Below are 17,636 nucleotides of genomic sequence, written 5' to 3' on the forward strand. Positions count from 1 at the left end.
AGCTTTGGAATCCTGGCCAAGTGACTCAGTCTTGCATCATTTCGTGGGAGCCATAATGTGTACCACTGAGCTGGATAATCATTACACCTATTATTAAACCGCCAAAAGGCAATTCACTCTGTGACTACAAAGTGCATGTAGCGTCTGAAGTCTAATTAGTGCCTAAAATGCAAATCTAGAAGTGCAGGTGCGCAACATCCTAGAGTAACTGCGTGCTACTGATTGTGGTCCTCCTGAGAAGTGCAGGTCGTCATTTAAGGGACCCCTGGCTTGCCCTTTCCAACCCCTGGCACTGCCTTTGTGACCCCTAGCCTCAGAGGTGGCAATATCAGTGCCAGAAACGCAGGGGCAGCTCGTCCTTATGAACATCATTTGAGGCTCCACTTTGTTTTCTGTCAATTTTGTCTGGTACTAATAGTGAATAATAGCATATTATTCATTAATAGTGTAATACAAATTGAGTACAGTTAGCTGGAATATGCCCTTTCTTGAGGTAAGTAAAAAATGCTTTTAAAAGGTTGTGTGTGTGCTCGCTGGTGAGAGTGTGTTTATGAGAGAGTGTGCGTAATTGTGTGTATGTGAAAGTATGTGTGTGTGTGTGAGTGAAAGTAGAGATTAAAGGGCATGTGATGTCACTTCCGCTACTCCTGGCATTTCGGTGAATTTAGGTCCATGGGTATAATTAAAGGAGCACAGGTGCTCAGCGCTTAACAGCTCCTTTAGGGCACTGGCCCTGCCGTACCTTATAATGAAATAAAATAGTTACCCTAATTTAGACTGGTGCTACTGAAGAGAGGCCTCCGTTTGTTGGAGTGCCTTTTGGCTGACTCTTTCTCTGCCTTAATGCCTCTTTCCCAGAAGCTTGCCTGCCTGACCGGTGTTTCTCCTTGCTTCTCGGTAGCACCGTCCGACATTGCTCACTAGGCCCATTCCAGGATGTGACGTCACTCACCTTTCGTCAGCAATGCAGATTCCATCCCTTCCTTGTACTTGGAGAGCGCCGCTTCCAGCGTGCTCAGCTCGATGAATCCGCACCCGTCGTTGTCCCACTTCTGGAACAGGGCTTCCAGGACGAGCTTGCGCCGGGCAGAGAAGGCTTCGCGTCGAGCCTGGAACAGACAACAGGAGTGAAAGTAAAAGTCATAAGAAAGGATGTGTCATTGTGTGGGGTAAATTCCCTGGCCAATTTCAGGTGAGCAGACCAGTTGAGGAGAACATTTTGATAAAATAGCGCCAAATTTTGCATTTTAAAGTTACATTCAAATATACTGAATATGCAGTTACCCAAGGTCTTCGTCAATTTACAAAATATATGAAAACACTTTCCTTCAATTCTAACATTTAAATGTTTTCATCGAGCCACTTCGTAAATGTGCTGTCAGATAGTGTGAACAGTAAAGGAAAGTCAGATCTCCAAGCCTGCACGAGAGAACTAGGTTTCAGGTTAGAAACGTTTCAGGCTCGGAAAGCAAACCCGGGTCGCATATGCCTTAGAGGTCTCGGGCTGCAGTTCTTTCTAGTGAAGGAGTATGAACGATTCATTATCATTTTGTAATTTTTATATGTTGTAACATTACGACAAATGTGTATGTAGACAATCTCACAAGTGGTGATCTTTTCCCCTGGTGACCCTCCATGCACTGGTGAGCCTCAACAGCTGTAAAGATAACCAGGCATAATGGTGATCTTGTGGCCTTTAAAGGCACTGCAGGCCCTTACAGGTCCTGGAGAGCAGAGCTGATGGTACGTTAAGACCACAATAGGCAGCTATTATACTGCAACACCACAGGAGGCCAAGAGAGTGCGCCAGACTTCCTACGGCCTGGATATGAGGGAGTGGGATGCGCAGACAGACAACTGCAATCTGAAAATCCTTGCTGCAACTCTGAGGGCCATCGCAGCACTGGTTCAGTTCAATATTGTGTGAAGAGCATGGATGTCATTTAGGGGTCACCATGGGGCGCAGCTGCGACCACTGGCTTTCCCCCTGTGATCTCCACTACTGTCTTTGTGACCCCTGGCCTCAGAGGCGGTAAGGGTAGTGTCAGAAACATACGTTAGAGAAGGGTCTGATGAGTCGTGTTTACTTTCTCTGCCCCTCAGCTATATTGTGTGTGGACCCATGTAAAATGTGCCTGGGTGTCTCCTGCCTGCTGCCACTGCGCATGTGAAGGGATCAAGAAATACAGGAGAGAGAGAGAGTAAAAGAGAGAGGGAGTAGAGGAGAAAGACTCTAAGGGGAAAATAAGGGAACATAAAAAAAGAACAGCATGAGTAATGTGACACTGTAGAGAGACGAGTGAGCTATAGAGACAAAGACGGATAGATAGATGGATGTTTGTGAGAGAGAGAAGAATTTAAGAGACATCAGAGAGAGGCGATGGGTGAGAGAAATATAGACAGGTGTGAAAAGGAGAGTGACGTGCGAGGATTAAGGTGATCGACACATAGACAGGTAACAAGGAGAACCCGAAGAGTGAGACACAGGGGGAGACCAGTGAGAGGGGATGTCCAGATGAGAGATGTGATGGACAGAAACTGATGACTGGTATGAGAAAAGTGATAAAGAGACAACTAGTGATAGACAACTGAGAGGCAGAGGGAGGTTAGTGCCACTTGCTAGAAAGCTTCAAGAAGGACAGGTAAGGGGGACAAATAATAAAGATGTAGTTGAGAGAGTGAGCAGACAGGTGAAAAAGGTGAGAGACTGGTGGTAAAGAGTCTATAAAAAACGAGTCTGTTGAGAGAGACGGAGGGGCAGAAGATAGGGAGACAGTTGAGAGAGATGCTAGAGAATGAGACAGCTCAGGTAGAAGGGAAATCAGTCGTGAGAGAAGTACAATAAATAGGTTAAAAAGACAGCTGTGAGATGGGGGGTGGATAAGTGAGAACATGACAGCTCGAAGAAGGGAATTTAGAGAGTGGTGATAAAGCGACAGAGCTGAGTGGGAAACAGCGGTTACACACTTAAAAAGAGGGAGACATTGGTGATAAGAAGATAGGCTAGATAAAACAGCTACGGGAGAAGTGGGGGAAGGAAAGTTAAGAAATATGGAAGTGATATTGAGGTAAGACAGGTGAGGAAGAGACAGGGGAGGAAGGGGGACACAAGTGAAAGGTGAAAAGGAGACTACAAGCAAGAAATTCAGGCGAGAGAGGAAGGCATGTGAGTTATTATAGGGGGATCAGTGAGAAAGACAGTTGAGGTAGAGGAAGAGACGGGGTGGGAAGGAGCAAAAGATGGGAAATACAGACGAGAGAGATAAAAAAAAAGACAGCTAAACACAGAGCTGAAGGGAGGGTGACAATGGGTAAATTGTCATTTGACGTCACTTCCTGTGATGTCATTGGGAGTAAGATGACATATGATGTTACTTCTGCTACCCTAGCATTTTGGTGAATCGCCGTTGCTGAGAGATCGATGCTCTTACCTTTTCCAACCTTTGGAATTTCTCCTCCTCTGTCTCCATGTACCCATTCTGAATGAAAGCAACCAACTTTTCCACCACTGGTAGGGAGGTTTCTTCCCCTAGGAAAGTTTCCATCAGCTGCACAAACTGGGGCAGATTCAGAGAGCTCCTGTCAAAGGCGCTCGTGACACGTGGAGGCTCCCAGGAGTGGATGTCGGTGATGATGGAGCGCAAATCTGGGCGGGAGACAAAGCAAGGGTGAAAAGGAGAAAGAGCACAACTACGCATGAACAAAACCATATCAGGTTTAAATACATGCTAGTCGGGTCTAAATGCAGCCCGCTCGTTTTTAAATTTAAACTGCTTGTGTGTTAATTTAATCTGTTTTATGCCCCAAAATAGGAAGTATGAAGAACTCTCAAGAGCTCAATCATTAACTTTTTTTGGGCTCACTGGGGGAACCTGCAATGTCACTTTCATGCCTACAAATCTGTTTGCCTTGATTGCCTGTAGGTGGCAGCAGCAGATAAAGTATCTGAGATCTGTCATATCCGAACTGGGCATACAACCACCTGCGAGCGCTGCAATTCTGGTTCTGAGATGTCATAGCATACCTAGGCAATGGAAGTAAACACATTGGTCCGTTTCTGGCCTACAGCAGGAGCTTCACGGGGCCAGTAGTAACCGTACTTCTGTAGTACTACTTCACATATGCGTAAATGCCTTTGTTCACTTCGCCCTGTGCGGCAGAGAAACAGAAGTTTGCAATTTGTGCAGCACGTTTTTGGCAGTCAGAAGGAACTGATTCATACAAAACTTGATCAGGAGCTTTATAGCAGTAGTGCGGAGTGTAGTGTTGGGGGCCCTAGGCCCTCATGCTACGGAAATAAGGCACACAGACTCAGCAGCTGGGTGGTATGAACTTGCCTCAGGCACGTGCGCCCGGCCCCTTTTATTGGCAGGGTCATCTGAGTGGTGACGCCTGTGTTGGGTGGGTGTGGGGTGCACATGTAAGACCATCCCTCAGCAGAGTGGCTGGCAGAAACACTAGAACGAGTCCAGCTGGATTCTACATCCCTCCCAAACTTTATTGAGGAACCAAACAAAGTCCAACCTGTAAAAGAAAACAATAACAAAGCACCACAATCAGTGTCTCGGCCTCGAAACGGCAGACCGCAGAATTGCAGTGGACATGGTGCAGCTGGGAGCACCCGGACACCTCCGCACAAGTCCATAATTTAACCAGGTACAGCTGGGCACGAACACTGTGTGGATGAAGTCCAGATACTTCAGTCGCTTGTCCACAACCTCACAGTTCGCTGGATATTGTCGATCCGGTCCTGCCTGGGCTCACGTTGTCAAAGTCTATTTACAGTTTCTGATGCGGGTGCATCTGGAGCAGTGGGGAGTCCACTGTACCCAGTTCTGGACGGCATTCTGACTCTGGAGATTGTCTACCTCCTAAGACTGCAGATGATGTGACAGCCTGATGCACCTGGGGGTCCAGCAGCAGAGCAGCAGCAGTCTTCCCTCTCGTGCCAGACCTCCATCAAGCAGGAGTCTCCTCAAGGCCCTTTCGCGGGCTTCCATGGGACTGTGTGGACTGTGCCGGCCTATCGCAGGCCCAGCAAAGACGTCTCAGAGTAACAGCCTACAGGACCACATCTAAGTCTTGCATGGAGCCACAAGGGTGGTTGATGCAGGGTCAGCTTGCTTGAGCCATCTGGAATCAGGTGCTCTGGCCATAGTGCAAAGTCTTCAGGTGACCAGTCTCTCAATATAAGACCTCCGTGCTTCCGGATGCCTGACGTGGAGCTGTCTCAGATGCATTCTCACTCAGCGAGATTCCGCTCTCACAGGAATTAGTTGGAGGCCCTTGTCCCTGGATTGCCGTGGGACTGCGTGGCCTGTGCGGGCCAACGTAGGCCACGCCAAAGGAGTCTCTCTGAACTCCCAACAGGGCCACGTCCAAGTCTTGTGCAACCCCAAGGGTGGATGGTCCAAATGATCTGGTCTGCTCTCACCGGCAGGTGTCCGGTTCACGGGGCTCATGGCAGGTGTTCAGATGGTACGTTTCTACGTTGCCAGGTATGCCTTGTCAGCGTCGGTTCTTGTTACTGTCTCCACTCAGGTGGTGCTGTGCTCCTTCGGTGTTTGGGCGATGCACCTCATGATGATGATGTTTTTCATCCTTCTGCAGATCAAACAGGTGGCGCCGTCTTTGTCGGCGGAAGGACCACTTGATGGACATCGTGGCCACTGGCGGGTCTTTTGTGGTCTGTGCAGGTGGCGACAGGGATGCCATTCCAGCCAAGCAGCCGGTGACAAGTGACAGGACGGTCGCACTGAGAAGCGCGGGGGACCACCTGCGTAGCTGTCTTCAGTGATGTCTGCTCACCCCGGTGACTGTCTTGTGCTGATGGATACCTTCTCATCTGCTCGCACGAGTCCTCAGCTGCGTCACTCTACTTCCTTCCACTTGCGCACCTGTAAAGGAGTTAATCTGTGGTGTGACCAGTCTGTCACACTCCTCTCTTCTTCTCATTTCTTGGTGGGATCGTGCCACTCTCTCTTCTCTTTTCCCTCCTTGGTGTGGTGTCGTGCCACAGGTCGCATGCTGCGTCACATGGACCTATCACTGCACCTCCACTGGTGCATCTTCCTTTTTGTCCTCTATGTGTCGTCGTGCCACAGGTCGCATGCTGCATCACATGGACCTATCACTGCACCTCCGCTGGGGCATCTTCCTAAGTCGCAGCCTCTCGCGGGCTGAGTCCTGCGGGTAGGGCATGATCTGCTCTTCAGGCAGACCTCTCCCGGTCTGGTCTGTTCCCGGATCCTCTTGGTGGACCTCTCTCTGGCAGGAGGGTCACCGCTCTCTTCCTCCTTCTCTTCCCTCGAGGGCGCCACTCTTGCGCCTCGAGGCTGCGCTGTTGCGGCGCTCACTCCTGCCATCTGCTTTGGCAGGGTCGGTCAGTTCAGATGACCTGCTCACTGATGGGCCAATGGTGGCCATCTTCCGTCATTGTGTGGCCAGCTGACATGGCCTCTTGTCCAGGGCGTTACGTCACGCTCTCAGGTGCTCTCTCCATCTTCGCGGGTTTCTGCCCATGTCGTCACGTTCTCTGGCGCAGCTCTCTGCGCACGTGACATAGTCTCTTTTTTTTTTGTTTCATCTCTGGGTGTCCTTTGTTAATGCCTGGCATGTCCCTTTCTTGTCCTGCGGTGATATCCATCACTGCTGGGCCATGTGGAGTTATTTCGGCGGTGGCGGCGGATGGTCACCAGGGGTTGTGCAGGCCATGCGCGCTCTCTTCATACCTCACGTGGCACTTACGTCCATTTCCCACCGTTGCAGCTTGGCTGGGACAGCTGCAGTCTTCTCTTTCCCTTTTCAGCGTCGTCCGCGTCGCTTTAATCTTCTGCGCCGTTTCCGTCCTCTGCGCTGTTTTCGTGCGCGGGTGCGCAGTTGGTCTGGGGCAGTCACTTTCTGGGGGTGCTGCTGTGAACCTGCCTTCTTTCATGCTTGTTTCCCTTTTAAACAGAAACAGGGTGCAGTACCAACTTTGGCCGCTGGATGCCACAAGTGCACTTCTTTCTAGGTTGAAGACCGTCTTTCCTCTTCGGGCCTCGTTTGTTTGGTTTGAAGCAGACGCTGGTGAAACGATGCTGGGGATCCACGCTGAGGGAGAAGTTCACCAGGCTGGAGGAGGCATGCAGGTAAGTGCATGTGATTCATTTTCTCACTTTTCTTTCTTCTTATTTTTCTCTTCTGTCCATTTTTCCAAAATTGCACAGTCTCGTTGGAAGAGGCACACTCTGGGCAGTTCAATGTTTTTTTTTTTCATGTGTGGCAGCACCTTTAGTTTTTTTTTTCCTTTTTCCTTTTCACACAGCCTCCTGGTGACATGCGGGCACGTGCTGCGGGGGTCAGCTATGTTGGTGCAGACTGTCGTGGGCCTGTGCTGCAAGCCTCCCTGGTATCCCACGTGGGCTAACGTGGGGGGGAGGGGGGATCCCTGGGCACTCTGCTTCTTTGGTACCTCTCGCACTTCCCTCCTCTTGCAGCCACAGCAGGCCGTGTCGGGGCCTTTACAGCATTACTGCAGGGAGGGGGGGCGGCCCTAGGCATTTCTTTTGTTCCGGTGCAGGTCAGCACCTCTCGGTCGGGTCGCTTGTGCAGAGGGGGCAGCCCTGGCACTTCTCTTTGGCTTCTTCTCTCAGTGCTCAACAGCACCATTATTTAAAAAGAAAAGGGGGGAAACTGCCCGGGTCATTTTCTTTACTCTTGGTGCATGATCACACCATGTTCTTAACGTGCAGCCGCAGCAGCATGGCACACGCAGCGGACCGCATTCTTTTCTTGGGGGCGACCGGCCCTGGCCATGGTTTGGCGTTTACTTTTTCTATACTTCATGGTGCGCGACAGCACAATTTGCGCTTAGTGCGCGGACCCAGCAGCCTTCTCTCACGCTGCGGGCCACGATGCATCCGACTCTGGGAGGGGACGCTCTGGGCATTTCTTCCACGGGGGCTGAGGGAAAAGCAGCACTGCACCCCTCATAGCGCTTTATTTATTTTCGGCACCTGCAGCCGTTTTGGCAGTACTGCGGGACGTTGTGATCGGTAGCACCTACCCCTTCACAAACACCGGCGGGGCTGGGGCTGCAGCGGCCTTTTCCCACCGACTGCTCTTCCTGCGCCGGTCGTGCTGACAGGAGACATAGGAGACATAGGGGTGCCTTAAGCAGAGGCATTCTTCTCCCCCAGGTGCACCATCAAAGTTCGTGTCTGCAGCCACGTGGGGTTGCAGATCCCACTCGTCGCCAATGTAGTGTTGGGGGCCCTAGGCCCTCATGCTATGGAAATAAGGCACACAGACTCAGCAGCTGGGTGGTATGAGCTCGCCTCAGGCACGTGCGCCCGGCCCCTTTTATTGGCAGGGTCACCTGACTGGTGACGCCTATGTTGGGTGGGTGTGGGGTGCACATGTAAGACCAGCCCTCAGCAGAGTGGCTGGCAGAAACACTAGACCGAGTCCAGCTGGACTCTACACGGAGTATTACATGGGAGACTACAAGCCCCCTATAATTTACTGTGTTTTATTTCGTTATTACAGGCGTGTTCTCACATCAGAACGTGCCTGTAATAGCACTATGAACCACCTGGTCGCTGGTAATAATCGATTACAGGCTACTGTTGATGACAGAGTGCTCAAGGTCCGAGCGGCCTCCACTCACCGGTAAAGAAGTTGCTGCAGAGGACCCCGAGCCCTGTTTTTGTGTAGAAGCAGTTTGTAAAATAAACTGTCACTTTACAGAGACAGTGCTTGAGGCCGCGTTCCAATGTCCTTAAGTTCCAAATTTGAGTACCCTTAGGCAGGCTGCAGGACTGAGCTGTGCTGTCCGTCTAAGTAAGAAAACTATTTATTTTACAAACATGTATAGGAACTGGTCTGTTTTCTCTAACTTTCACCAATGAAAGAAATTGTGTGTTTTTCCGGATGGGCTGGCACTGCCGATTCTCACAAGCTGCCTAAACAGTAGTTGCCAAGATGCCCTATGTCACATATGAAAATTACCCCAAGCCCTACCTATTTAACGTGAAGCAGGTTGAATTCTGGAGCATGTTGCTGTAATTTCAGCATTCAGCACCCCAAGATACAAAGTGCTCTTGGCTAAAAAGGCGAAAATGGTGGAAGATAGTAGGGGCTTGTTTAGTGTTCAGTGTTCTTTGGTGTATAACAATAGAAGTTTTCATGCCATGGCAGATGGTGCGACTAGGAGGGAAAAGCGATTGTGCACTGAGGAATTACCTGAAGCTTTGGACACCATGGACCAGGCCCTAGCATCACTGAGGGCCCAGGCTGCTGGCTCTCTGGTGAGCAGGCAGGAAGGCGAGGGTGAGCAGCCGTGCCCCCTAAGCGAGCATTTCCCCCCATCCCACAGAGGGTTCGGGGGCAGAAGAAAGTCAGAGAGAGCAAGATTTAATTGTCAGAGCCGGGCAGTCAGTCTCAGTGCAGACTGGTGTGAAGTCAGATAGTTTGGCGGCGCCCGTGATTCCTAAAGATCAGCAAGCGATGCCTGTGTTAGTGGGCCCCCTCGCCAGCGCTATGCCACAGGAGGTGGCAGGAGCCAGCCAGGTCCCCATTCCGACAGCACCAGGGAGTGTGGCGGTACCAACCTCGAATGGCTTGCCGGTAGTTTCTGAAGTAGCAGCCATTAACACAGGGGTAGCGCAACAGGGCGTAGTTGACCATCTGGCATCCATATTACCTTGGATGTTGGAGGTGGTAATGCTGTCCCCATCTTTGGTTAGTGGTTCATTGGCCGATTCAAAGAGGGAAGACATGATGGAGAAGGCGCAACGCTTGGTTTCCCATCGTAAAACTTCAAAAGGCGGTCAAGACTCTCAAGGGGGACGCTAAGGGTGGGCGAGCACTGATCGTGTGAAAGAGACCTATTCACCAGCGCTGGCTTGCGTGGCCGCACTGGTGCCAGCCATAGCTGCGCAACAACCAGCCAAGACTTCAGTGGAGACAAGCACTTTGGTGGCATCTTCTTCCAGTCAGACAATGGCAGATTGAGGTATAAGTCGCTTGTCCCTCCTGTTAGATCTCGGCAACATCCATTCTGAGCATGGGCATCTGGGGATGCATGTGCCCATGGAGGTTAAGTAAAAGATCTGGAAAGGCGCATACATTAACAATGTTGATCTACTGGTTGACAGATCAGAGAGGGATGAGGTTAAACGTTGTAACAAGTGTGCGCACTCCAGGGAACGTGGACATTGGCCTCACAAGAGGAAGATGGAAGAGTCACTTAACAATTGGATGAGGGCCTTCTCAATTTACCAGGCCATCGATGCAGAGCGCTTCAATGATCAGGGAGCTCAGCTGGCCTGCTATCAGAATAGGATTGTCAGTGCTCATGACGAGTACTGGGGTACTGCTTGGAAAGACTATGATAAGGAGTTCAGAAGGATCAAGGCGAACAAGACTAGTCTGAGATGGGACTGGATTGACATAATAACATTGCTACGGTTCACAAACCGGCCACATGAGAATGGGCTACAGCCCTTTTGGCCAAGTTCAGGCGGTGCATCGGGTTCATCCAGCGGGAGTAGTGCCAGGAAAGGGACTTGCTGGGATTTCAACAGACGCACATGCACCCTGCCTGTGGGAATCTGCAGTTTTAAGCATTGCTGCTCCTTCTGCGGTCAGTCCTCCCAACCTGAGTCTAAGTGTTTTAAAAAATTCAGAGGTAGGGGGAACAAGAAGCAATACAAATGGTTTTGATAGAGCTGGGAGTTGTGATACAGTTGCCAGCAGTGGCCAATCCTCGGATTCGGTAGGATCTGTAGTAGGTGACTCATTTTGTAACAGGGTCGGCTCTCTTTCTCATTTTTTGGCTAAAGCACACACTCCTATTAAGTTACTGGCTATCGTCCCATGACTTAACGTATACCATAACCAGGGGGCAGGCCAAGATTTGTATGATGGGTTTAGGTATGGTTACAGGATTCCAGCGCAGGGCTACTAAGGATCCCCTCACTGTAAGAACCAGCTTTCCTTGCGGGCCAATCCAGAGGTGGCTAGGACAAAGATTCTTAAAGAGTTAAGCTTGGGGCGTATTGCAGGTCCATTTGCTAGGGCCCCTATGCAGGATTTAGTTTCTTCCCCTTTGGGGGCTGCCCCTAAGAAGCAACCTGGAGAGTACAGATTGATCCACAGCCTGTCAACACCCAAAGGCCAATCCGTGAGTGCTACAACAGATGTGGCTGTTTGTTCAGTCAAGTTTGTTTCTTTGGATCAGGCAATTCAGATGCTGCGGGAGCTGGAATCTGGGCCATTGATGGCTAAATCAGGCATTGAATCCGCCTTTAGGTTGCTACTGGTCTACCCGGCTGATTTTCATCTATTGGGTTTCTAGTTTTAGGGAACATTCTACTTTGACAAGTGCATGCCCATGGGCTGTGCGGTGTCGTGTTCCCATTTTGAAAAATTTAGCACCTTCCTGGAATGGGTTTTCAGGCACAAAGCACAGCATCAGTGGGTACTGCATTACTTGCATGATTTCCTATACTTGGGTCCTCCTGGGTCAGATCAGTGTGCGAATGCATTTGGCGTTTTTAAGAGCCTGATGCGTGAACTCGGGGTCCCGGTAGCACATGACAAAATTGGAGGTCCTGCACCACAATGGAATTTTTGGGAATTGAATTGGATTCTGTTGCGGGGGTGTCTAGTTTGCCAAGAGACAAACTACTTTCTTTCTCCCAAGCACTCCAGGCCTGTATGAGTGCGAAGAAAGTTACTCTCCATCAATTGCAGTGGTTGGTAGGGCAGCTCAGTTTTGCCCTGCGTATCATTCCCATGGGGCGCCCCTTCTCTGGGTCCATTGCACAAGCCATGACTGGCTTGAAGGTTAAGCACCATCACACCAGGCTCTCGAGTGAGGTGAAGCAAGACATGAGAATTTGGGAAGCTTTCCTATGCAACTTCAATGGGACAGTCGCATGGCTGAGCCCACCCATGTCCAGTGAAGAGCTTGGCCTGCTTACTGACGCAGCAGACAGTCATGGTTTTGGTGCCATATTTGGCTCAGCGTGGTGTGCACAGAGGTGGCGTGCAGATTGGGTGGAATCTGGACTGGTGACTAATATTGGTTTCTTAGAGTTATTCCCTATTCTGATGTCGCTATCAATTTGGCCTGACAAATTTCATAATCAGTCGGTAATTTTTTGGTCTAACAATATGTCAGTGGTTGAATGCATAAATCAGCAGCCAGCCAGGTGTAGAATGATTTTGATAGTCTTAAAAATGATTGTTTTACTGTGTCTCCAATTGAACATGAATTTTAGAGTGAAACATGTCCCCGGGGTCTCAAACAATGCTGCTGATGCCTTTTCCCGTTTTAAGATGCAGGTATTCAGGTCCCACCATCCACAAGCAGAGGAACGCTCGACACCCTTCCTGGAGCATCTTTGGCGGATCGGTGCCCAAGACTATCAGGCCTCGTGGCAGCCAGCTTAGCTCCAAAGACAAAAAAGGCTTATGAGAGGGCTGTGGTGGCATATGTTAATTACTTGGGTTATTGGGGGAAAATCCTCTTGGGTGAACGTTTCATCAGATTTGGCTTTCCTAGAAATCTTGAGGGAGAATGGGAGGTCGGTTACATGTGCAAGGCGCCCAACGGCCATGATTTCCTTTTTTGCCCAGTTGCAAGGGGTACAGGATGGTACAAAATCTTTTCTGGTGAGGAGATCTATACATCCCCATGGGAGATCGCCCTGTTTAAAGCGGCCTTCACCTTAGACTTCTATGGGGCCTTCAGATTGGGTGAATTGGTGGCCAGCAACAAGAAGGATGTAACAGGGGGTTGCAGATGGGGGACATTCACTGGCTGGCTGGGTCTGGGTCCTTGGTGATCAAGGCTGCACGCCTCGTCCTTGGCCTCCCCCGCCACAAACGAATCTCACCACACCTCAAATCCCTTCACTGGCTCCCCATAGACAAAAGAATCACTTTCAAGATCCTCATCCACGCACACAAATTCCTCCACAACACCGGCCCAACTTACCTCAACGAGAGAGTGAACTTCCACACTCCCACACGCAACCTCCGATCAGCGGACCTCGCCCTAACCACAGTCCCCCGCATCCAACGCACCGCCACAGGAGGCAGGTCCTTCTCCTACCTCGCCCCCAAAACCTGGAACTCTCTCCCCACCAACCTTCGCAAAACCAAAGACCTCCTGCTCTTCAGAAAGGACCTCAAGACATGGTTGTTCGAACAGTGACCGTCCCTGCCCCCCTCTCTTTTATCTGCCCCCCCCCAGCGCCTTGAGACCCTCACAGGTGAGTAGCGCGCTCTATAAATTTTTTTGATTGATTGATATACCTCATTCCAAAATGGACTAGGAAGGGAAGAGTAACCATGTACTGCTGCGTAGGGCCCAGGGCAATATGTGCTGTCCGGTTTCTAATTTACAGGGTTTCAAAGCATGGCGCCCTACTGGGTCGTGGGGTACTGTCTTAGTGCATGCTGATGGCTTGCCCCTAACTACCAGTTAACACAGATTCTCAAGCGCAGTCTGAGCACAGCGGGTTTTGACCCATCTGAATTCGGGACTCTTTCATTCAGGATCGGGGCGGCAACAGCCGTGGTGGCAATGGGTTTATTGGGTGCAGCAGTTCAGAAAATTGGCAGGTGATCCTCAGGCTGCTACAAGAGAAATGTGAGGTTGCACATGCTATAAATACTGGTTGTTTACACCGTCCTCCTGTATTGTCTTCTTCTCCTTCTTCTCTAGTGGTCCCGGGGTTTCCGGTTCAAGCAGTAACACCCAGGATTATGGAGGTTTGGGTCATCAGCCACTCGTATGTTCGCCGTGCTGCTGAGTGGTATGTGAAGACTGGCGTTGCGTCACACGCGGCCCAAGCTGGATTCCGTATGTCCTTTTTGGGGAGAGGAGGGTTGAGCCTCACGCAGATGAGATTGGTTTTGGACTCAATGATCCCGCAAGATTCCTTTCAACCAGACGTCATCATAATGTATCTTGGGGGGAATTACTTGGTTCCTCTGGGTCGACGTCTCCAGGATGCGGTGCACCTTACTAAAATGGGGAGCAACATGTTGCTTGAGGATTTTTTAGCATGGTTGGTTCATCATCCACAGTGGAAGAACAACTGCAGGTGGGGGGGGCCAGATAGTCAGTCTATTATGCTGGCCTGTGGCAGTGTGAGATCATGACTGGGGGGACAATTGGATGCCTTTTCGTTACCTCAGCAGGACAGCAAGCTGGCGGAAGAGAGAATGACAACATGGGGTGTGGGGGGTTGCGAGTGGTCGCTGGCATCTGGTCCCTAGGGCCAACCATCCGTGCATATGCAGAGACTTGAAGCTGCACAGGCCCATGGCGGGGGTAGAGCACGAGACTCTGTGGGTGGAAGGGGTGCCCAAGGTAGGTATCCTGGCGGGCAGGAGGGCCCCTTCCACATGGTTTACTTACAACTGGAAGTGTTTGGAGGAGGGGATGGAGCAATCCAATCCCATATGGAGATACTACCCCTGGGGCCTTAAAGCCGGAGGTTGGGGATCTTTGAAACACTGGACAGTCATCATCTCATCCACAGTCATTGATATTTGTTATTTGGGATGCGCAGGAACTGATTTAGTCAGTGGCAGGAATTTTGATGAATTAGCAGACTTTGCTAAGGCTAGGCATCTTGACAATGTACACACTGTGTAAATAATACTGGGTTACTGCGTAAAAGTTTTTGTTGACTAATTTTGTTTTATTAAATTAGAATACGGCCGGTAGTTTAAGACTCCCAATTCCAATGAGTTGTTGTTGTTAAAGGTGAGGTATTGCCATGCTGGGTATGACATGGAGTGAGAAGGGGAGAGGGGTCTTGTGGAGGGCCGAATGGGATGGGGGTTCAGGCAACAGGCTTTGGTGATGCCAGCACCATATGGAAGGGACCCTCAGCCATCGGGCCCCCCAAATATGCTCAGCTTGCTGGGCTGGGTTCTCAGGTGGTGGGGGAGGCGGGCGCATTGCCCTAGCCGCCCACCTCGCTTCTCCTGATTGGTGGTACGGGACGCGCTGCCCAGAATCACTTTAGTGCTTCCGGGTCGAGCGTCCTGATGACGCACACATTACTCCCCCCTGTTAAAATGGAGGAGCGGACAGCAAGCGGGTCTCTTCAACTCCGCACGCCACCCGGTTGCTGTGCTCCTCGGAGACAAGGATCTACAAATGGACACCCACCCACCTCCCCATATGGCATATATGTGTCCTTGCTTACATTTCATTGTGTTCGTCTGGGACCTATTTAATCTTCGTAGTGCTTCTCGAAGTTTTATTATGCTTATGTGATAGTGCTAACATTAACTCCCTACAACATGGACCCGTTCACCGCGAAGTATGTTTGTTGTATTTTTGTGGTTATGATTGGCGGGATGAGATCAGGACTGGGGGGGGCAATTGGATGTCTTTTCATTACCGCAGCAGGACGGCAAGGTAATTTGACCCTCCAGGGGGTGTTGGCGGGAAGGAAGAATGACAACAAGAGGTGCGGGGTTGCAGAGACTGGAAGCTAGCACAGGCCCCTGGGGGTCACGAGAGTCTGTGGGTGGAAGGGGTGCCCAAGGTAGGTATCCTGGCGGACAGTAGGGCACTTTCCAAATGGTTTACATGCAACTGGAAGTGTTTGGCGGAGGGGATGGAACAATGCAATCCCACATGGAGATACTACCCCGGGGGCCCTAAAGCTGGAGGTTGTGCACACTAGACAGTCATGATCTTATCTGCAGTCAATGATTGTTGGGAAATCTGTAGCTCACAACATAGCAATCATACTGACCAAGCTTTGCCCTTGTATATTTGGAATTGCAGGGCAATTGCATGATCTCAGTTGACCTGTATGTTGGCCACAATACAACAGAGAGTTTGTCAAGATGCAAGTGGATGCTCTGCCTGGTTTGGGGATTTGCAACGGTATAAGGCAACATTAGTCCGTGATGCCTAGAACAATACCAGATTTTCAGAATATCTGCAAAAGATATATTTCCATACAATGAATCAGAATGGGAAATAATTTCCATAGTGAGGGGTTATCCTAAAAATAAATATGGTATAGCTTCAGCCCTCCTGGACCAACATGACCAACACCGGCAAAAAGAATGCACAGAAGAGTCTGATTTATTTTTGTTTATTTTTATGAACTGGTGGGTCACCTCAGTGAATTGTAAATGTTTGCTTTTTCATTATGTCAACTGTTGTTTGTTCTACCACACATGCATACCCTCTCATTTCACCAATGGTATTTCTTACCTGTGTTTCTGATTGGATATATAATGGGTCTTCTCTACAACAAGCCTCCCATTTAAAACCACTGACTGATTGTTCAGGGGAGGAGAGTGTATGTACAGTTGCTTGATGTTGTGGATTTCACATGCTACACAATGGTATTTCTTTAGTTGTAAATTTAGAGAGAATTTTCTCAGTGATATGATGAGAATTCGTTGCAGTTTCCCTTAGAGTATGTTCACTAAAGGAGACAGGCCTTTGAGGGCCACTCACAAATCTTTGTAACTTAACTTGTAAGAATTATGTTTTAGATCACATTTTCGTTGCATTTCTTAACATGCATTCTAGCTTTTCCTACCTGTACAAGAAAGTACCGAACAACTGCAAGATAATGAGGCCATATTCAGCAATCCGCTGGGTGTCCTCCAGTGGTTAGGAGCAAACAGCTGACCGACAAGAGGACTAGAGCACAAATACACCTTCCGAACAGCAAGGTCTCTAGTGGTTGAGTTAACTGTCTGTGGACACAGGAAGAGATTTGAGTTCTAAACCCAGCTTCTGCACTTAGTGTCGTGCTCAGGGGACACGATCTAGGTGCTGTGACTAACTGGAGGAATTGAATTTTAATAACTGTTGATCATTTTGAGGCTGTTTATACTGATTTTAAGCTTTTAAAATAATGGAGATTGCACTATTGCACTTTTGTTAGACGAGCAGAGATGCCATTTTTGTTAGTGATCCAGCTTCTCTTGGGCTGACATTTAAATTGGAGCAGGTGAGTGAACGTGCCGTTGGTGTCCCGTTCAGGGGATACGATCCGGGCGCTATGACTAACTGGGGGAAGTTAATAACTGTTGAATGTTTTGAGATTGTTAGTACAAATTTTTAGCTTTTTTTAAAAATTGAGATTGCACTACTGCACTTTTGTTAGACACGTGGAGCTGCCATTTTTGTTAGCGCTTCAGCTTTTCTTGGGCTAACAGATAAAATGTTGGCAGGTGAGCAGATACGCAGCAGGTGCACCAAAGGCAGTTAGTGTCTGCTCAGGGGACATGATCCAGGTGCCCTGACTGACTGGGGGAATTTATTATTTGTTGATCGTTTTGAGACTGTTAATACAGATTTAAGCTTTTTTTTAAATTGAGATTACATTACTGCACTTTTGTTAGACGCATGGAGCAACCATTTTCACTAGCCCTCCAGCTTCTATTGGGCCGACAGATAAAATGAGGGTCGGTGAGCTCCTGCGTAGCAGGTGCGCCAGAGGCGGGCCCCTCTGCGCCTGTCTGCGTCCGATGGGTCCAGGGGCCAGGACCCCTGATTCAGGGCTAGACCTGATGAGAGCTCTACCCCAGGATACTATATCATGCGGAAAGACTGACTAAATAAGAAGGGTAGAGGGATAGCGATCATA

The 17,636-nt window shown here is 49.6% G+C and overlaps 1 protein-coding gene across 2 annotated transcripts in view; it reads right to left on the bottom strand.

Annotated features, from left to right (window-relative positions):
- EFCAB5 (EF-hand calcium binding domain 5) overlaps positions 1 to 17,636 on the bottom strand; it is a 207,129-nt gene that overhangs the window by 89,556 nt on the left and 99,937 nt on the right. For both annotated transcript variants that reach the window (XM_069226262.1, XM_069226263.1), the window contains exons 11-12: positions 3,432 to 3,646; positions 953 to 1,109 (exon numbers count right to left, since the gene is read on the bottom strand). In XM_069226262.1, the coding sequence (XP_069082363.1) occupies positions 953 to 1,109; positions 3,432 to 3,646 (372 nt within the window). The remainder of the gene's footprint in view (positions 1 to 952; positions 1,110 to 3,431; positions 3,647 to 17,636) is intronic.

The sequence above is a fragment of the Pleurodeles waltl genome, chromosome 3_1, assembly GCF_031143425.1.
Source record: "Pleurodeles waltl isolate 20211129_DDA chromosome 3_1, aPleWal1.hap1.20221129, whole genome shotgun sequence".
NCBI classification, from domain to species: Eukaryota; Metazoa; Chordata; class Amphibia; order Caudata; family Salamandridae; genus Pleurodeles; species Pleurodeles waltl.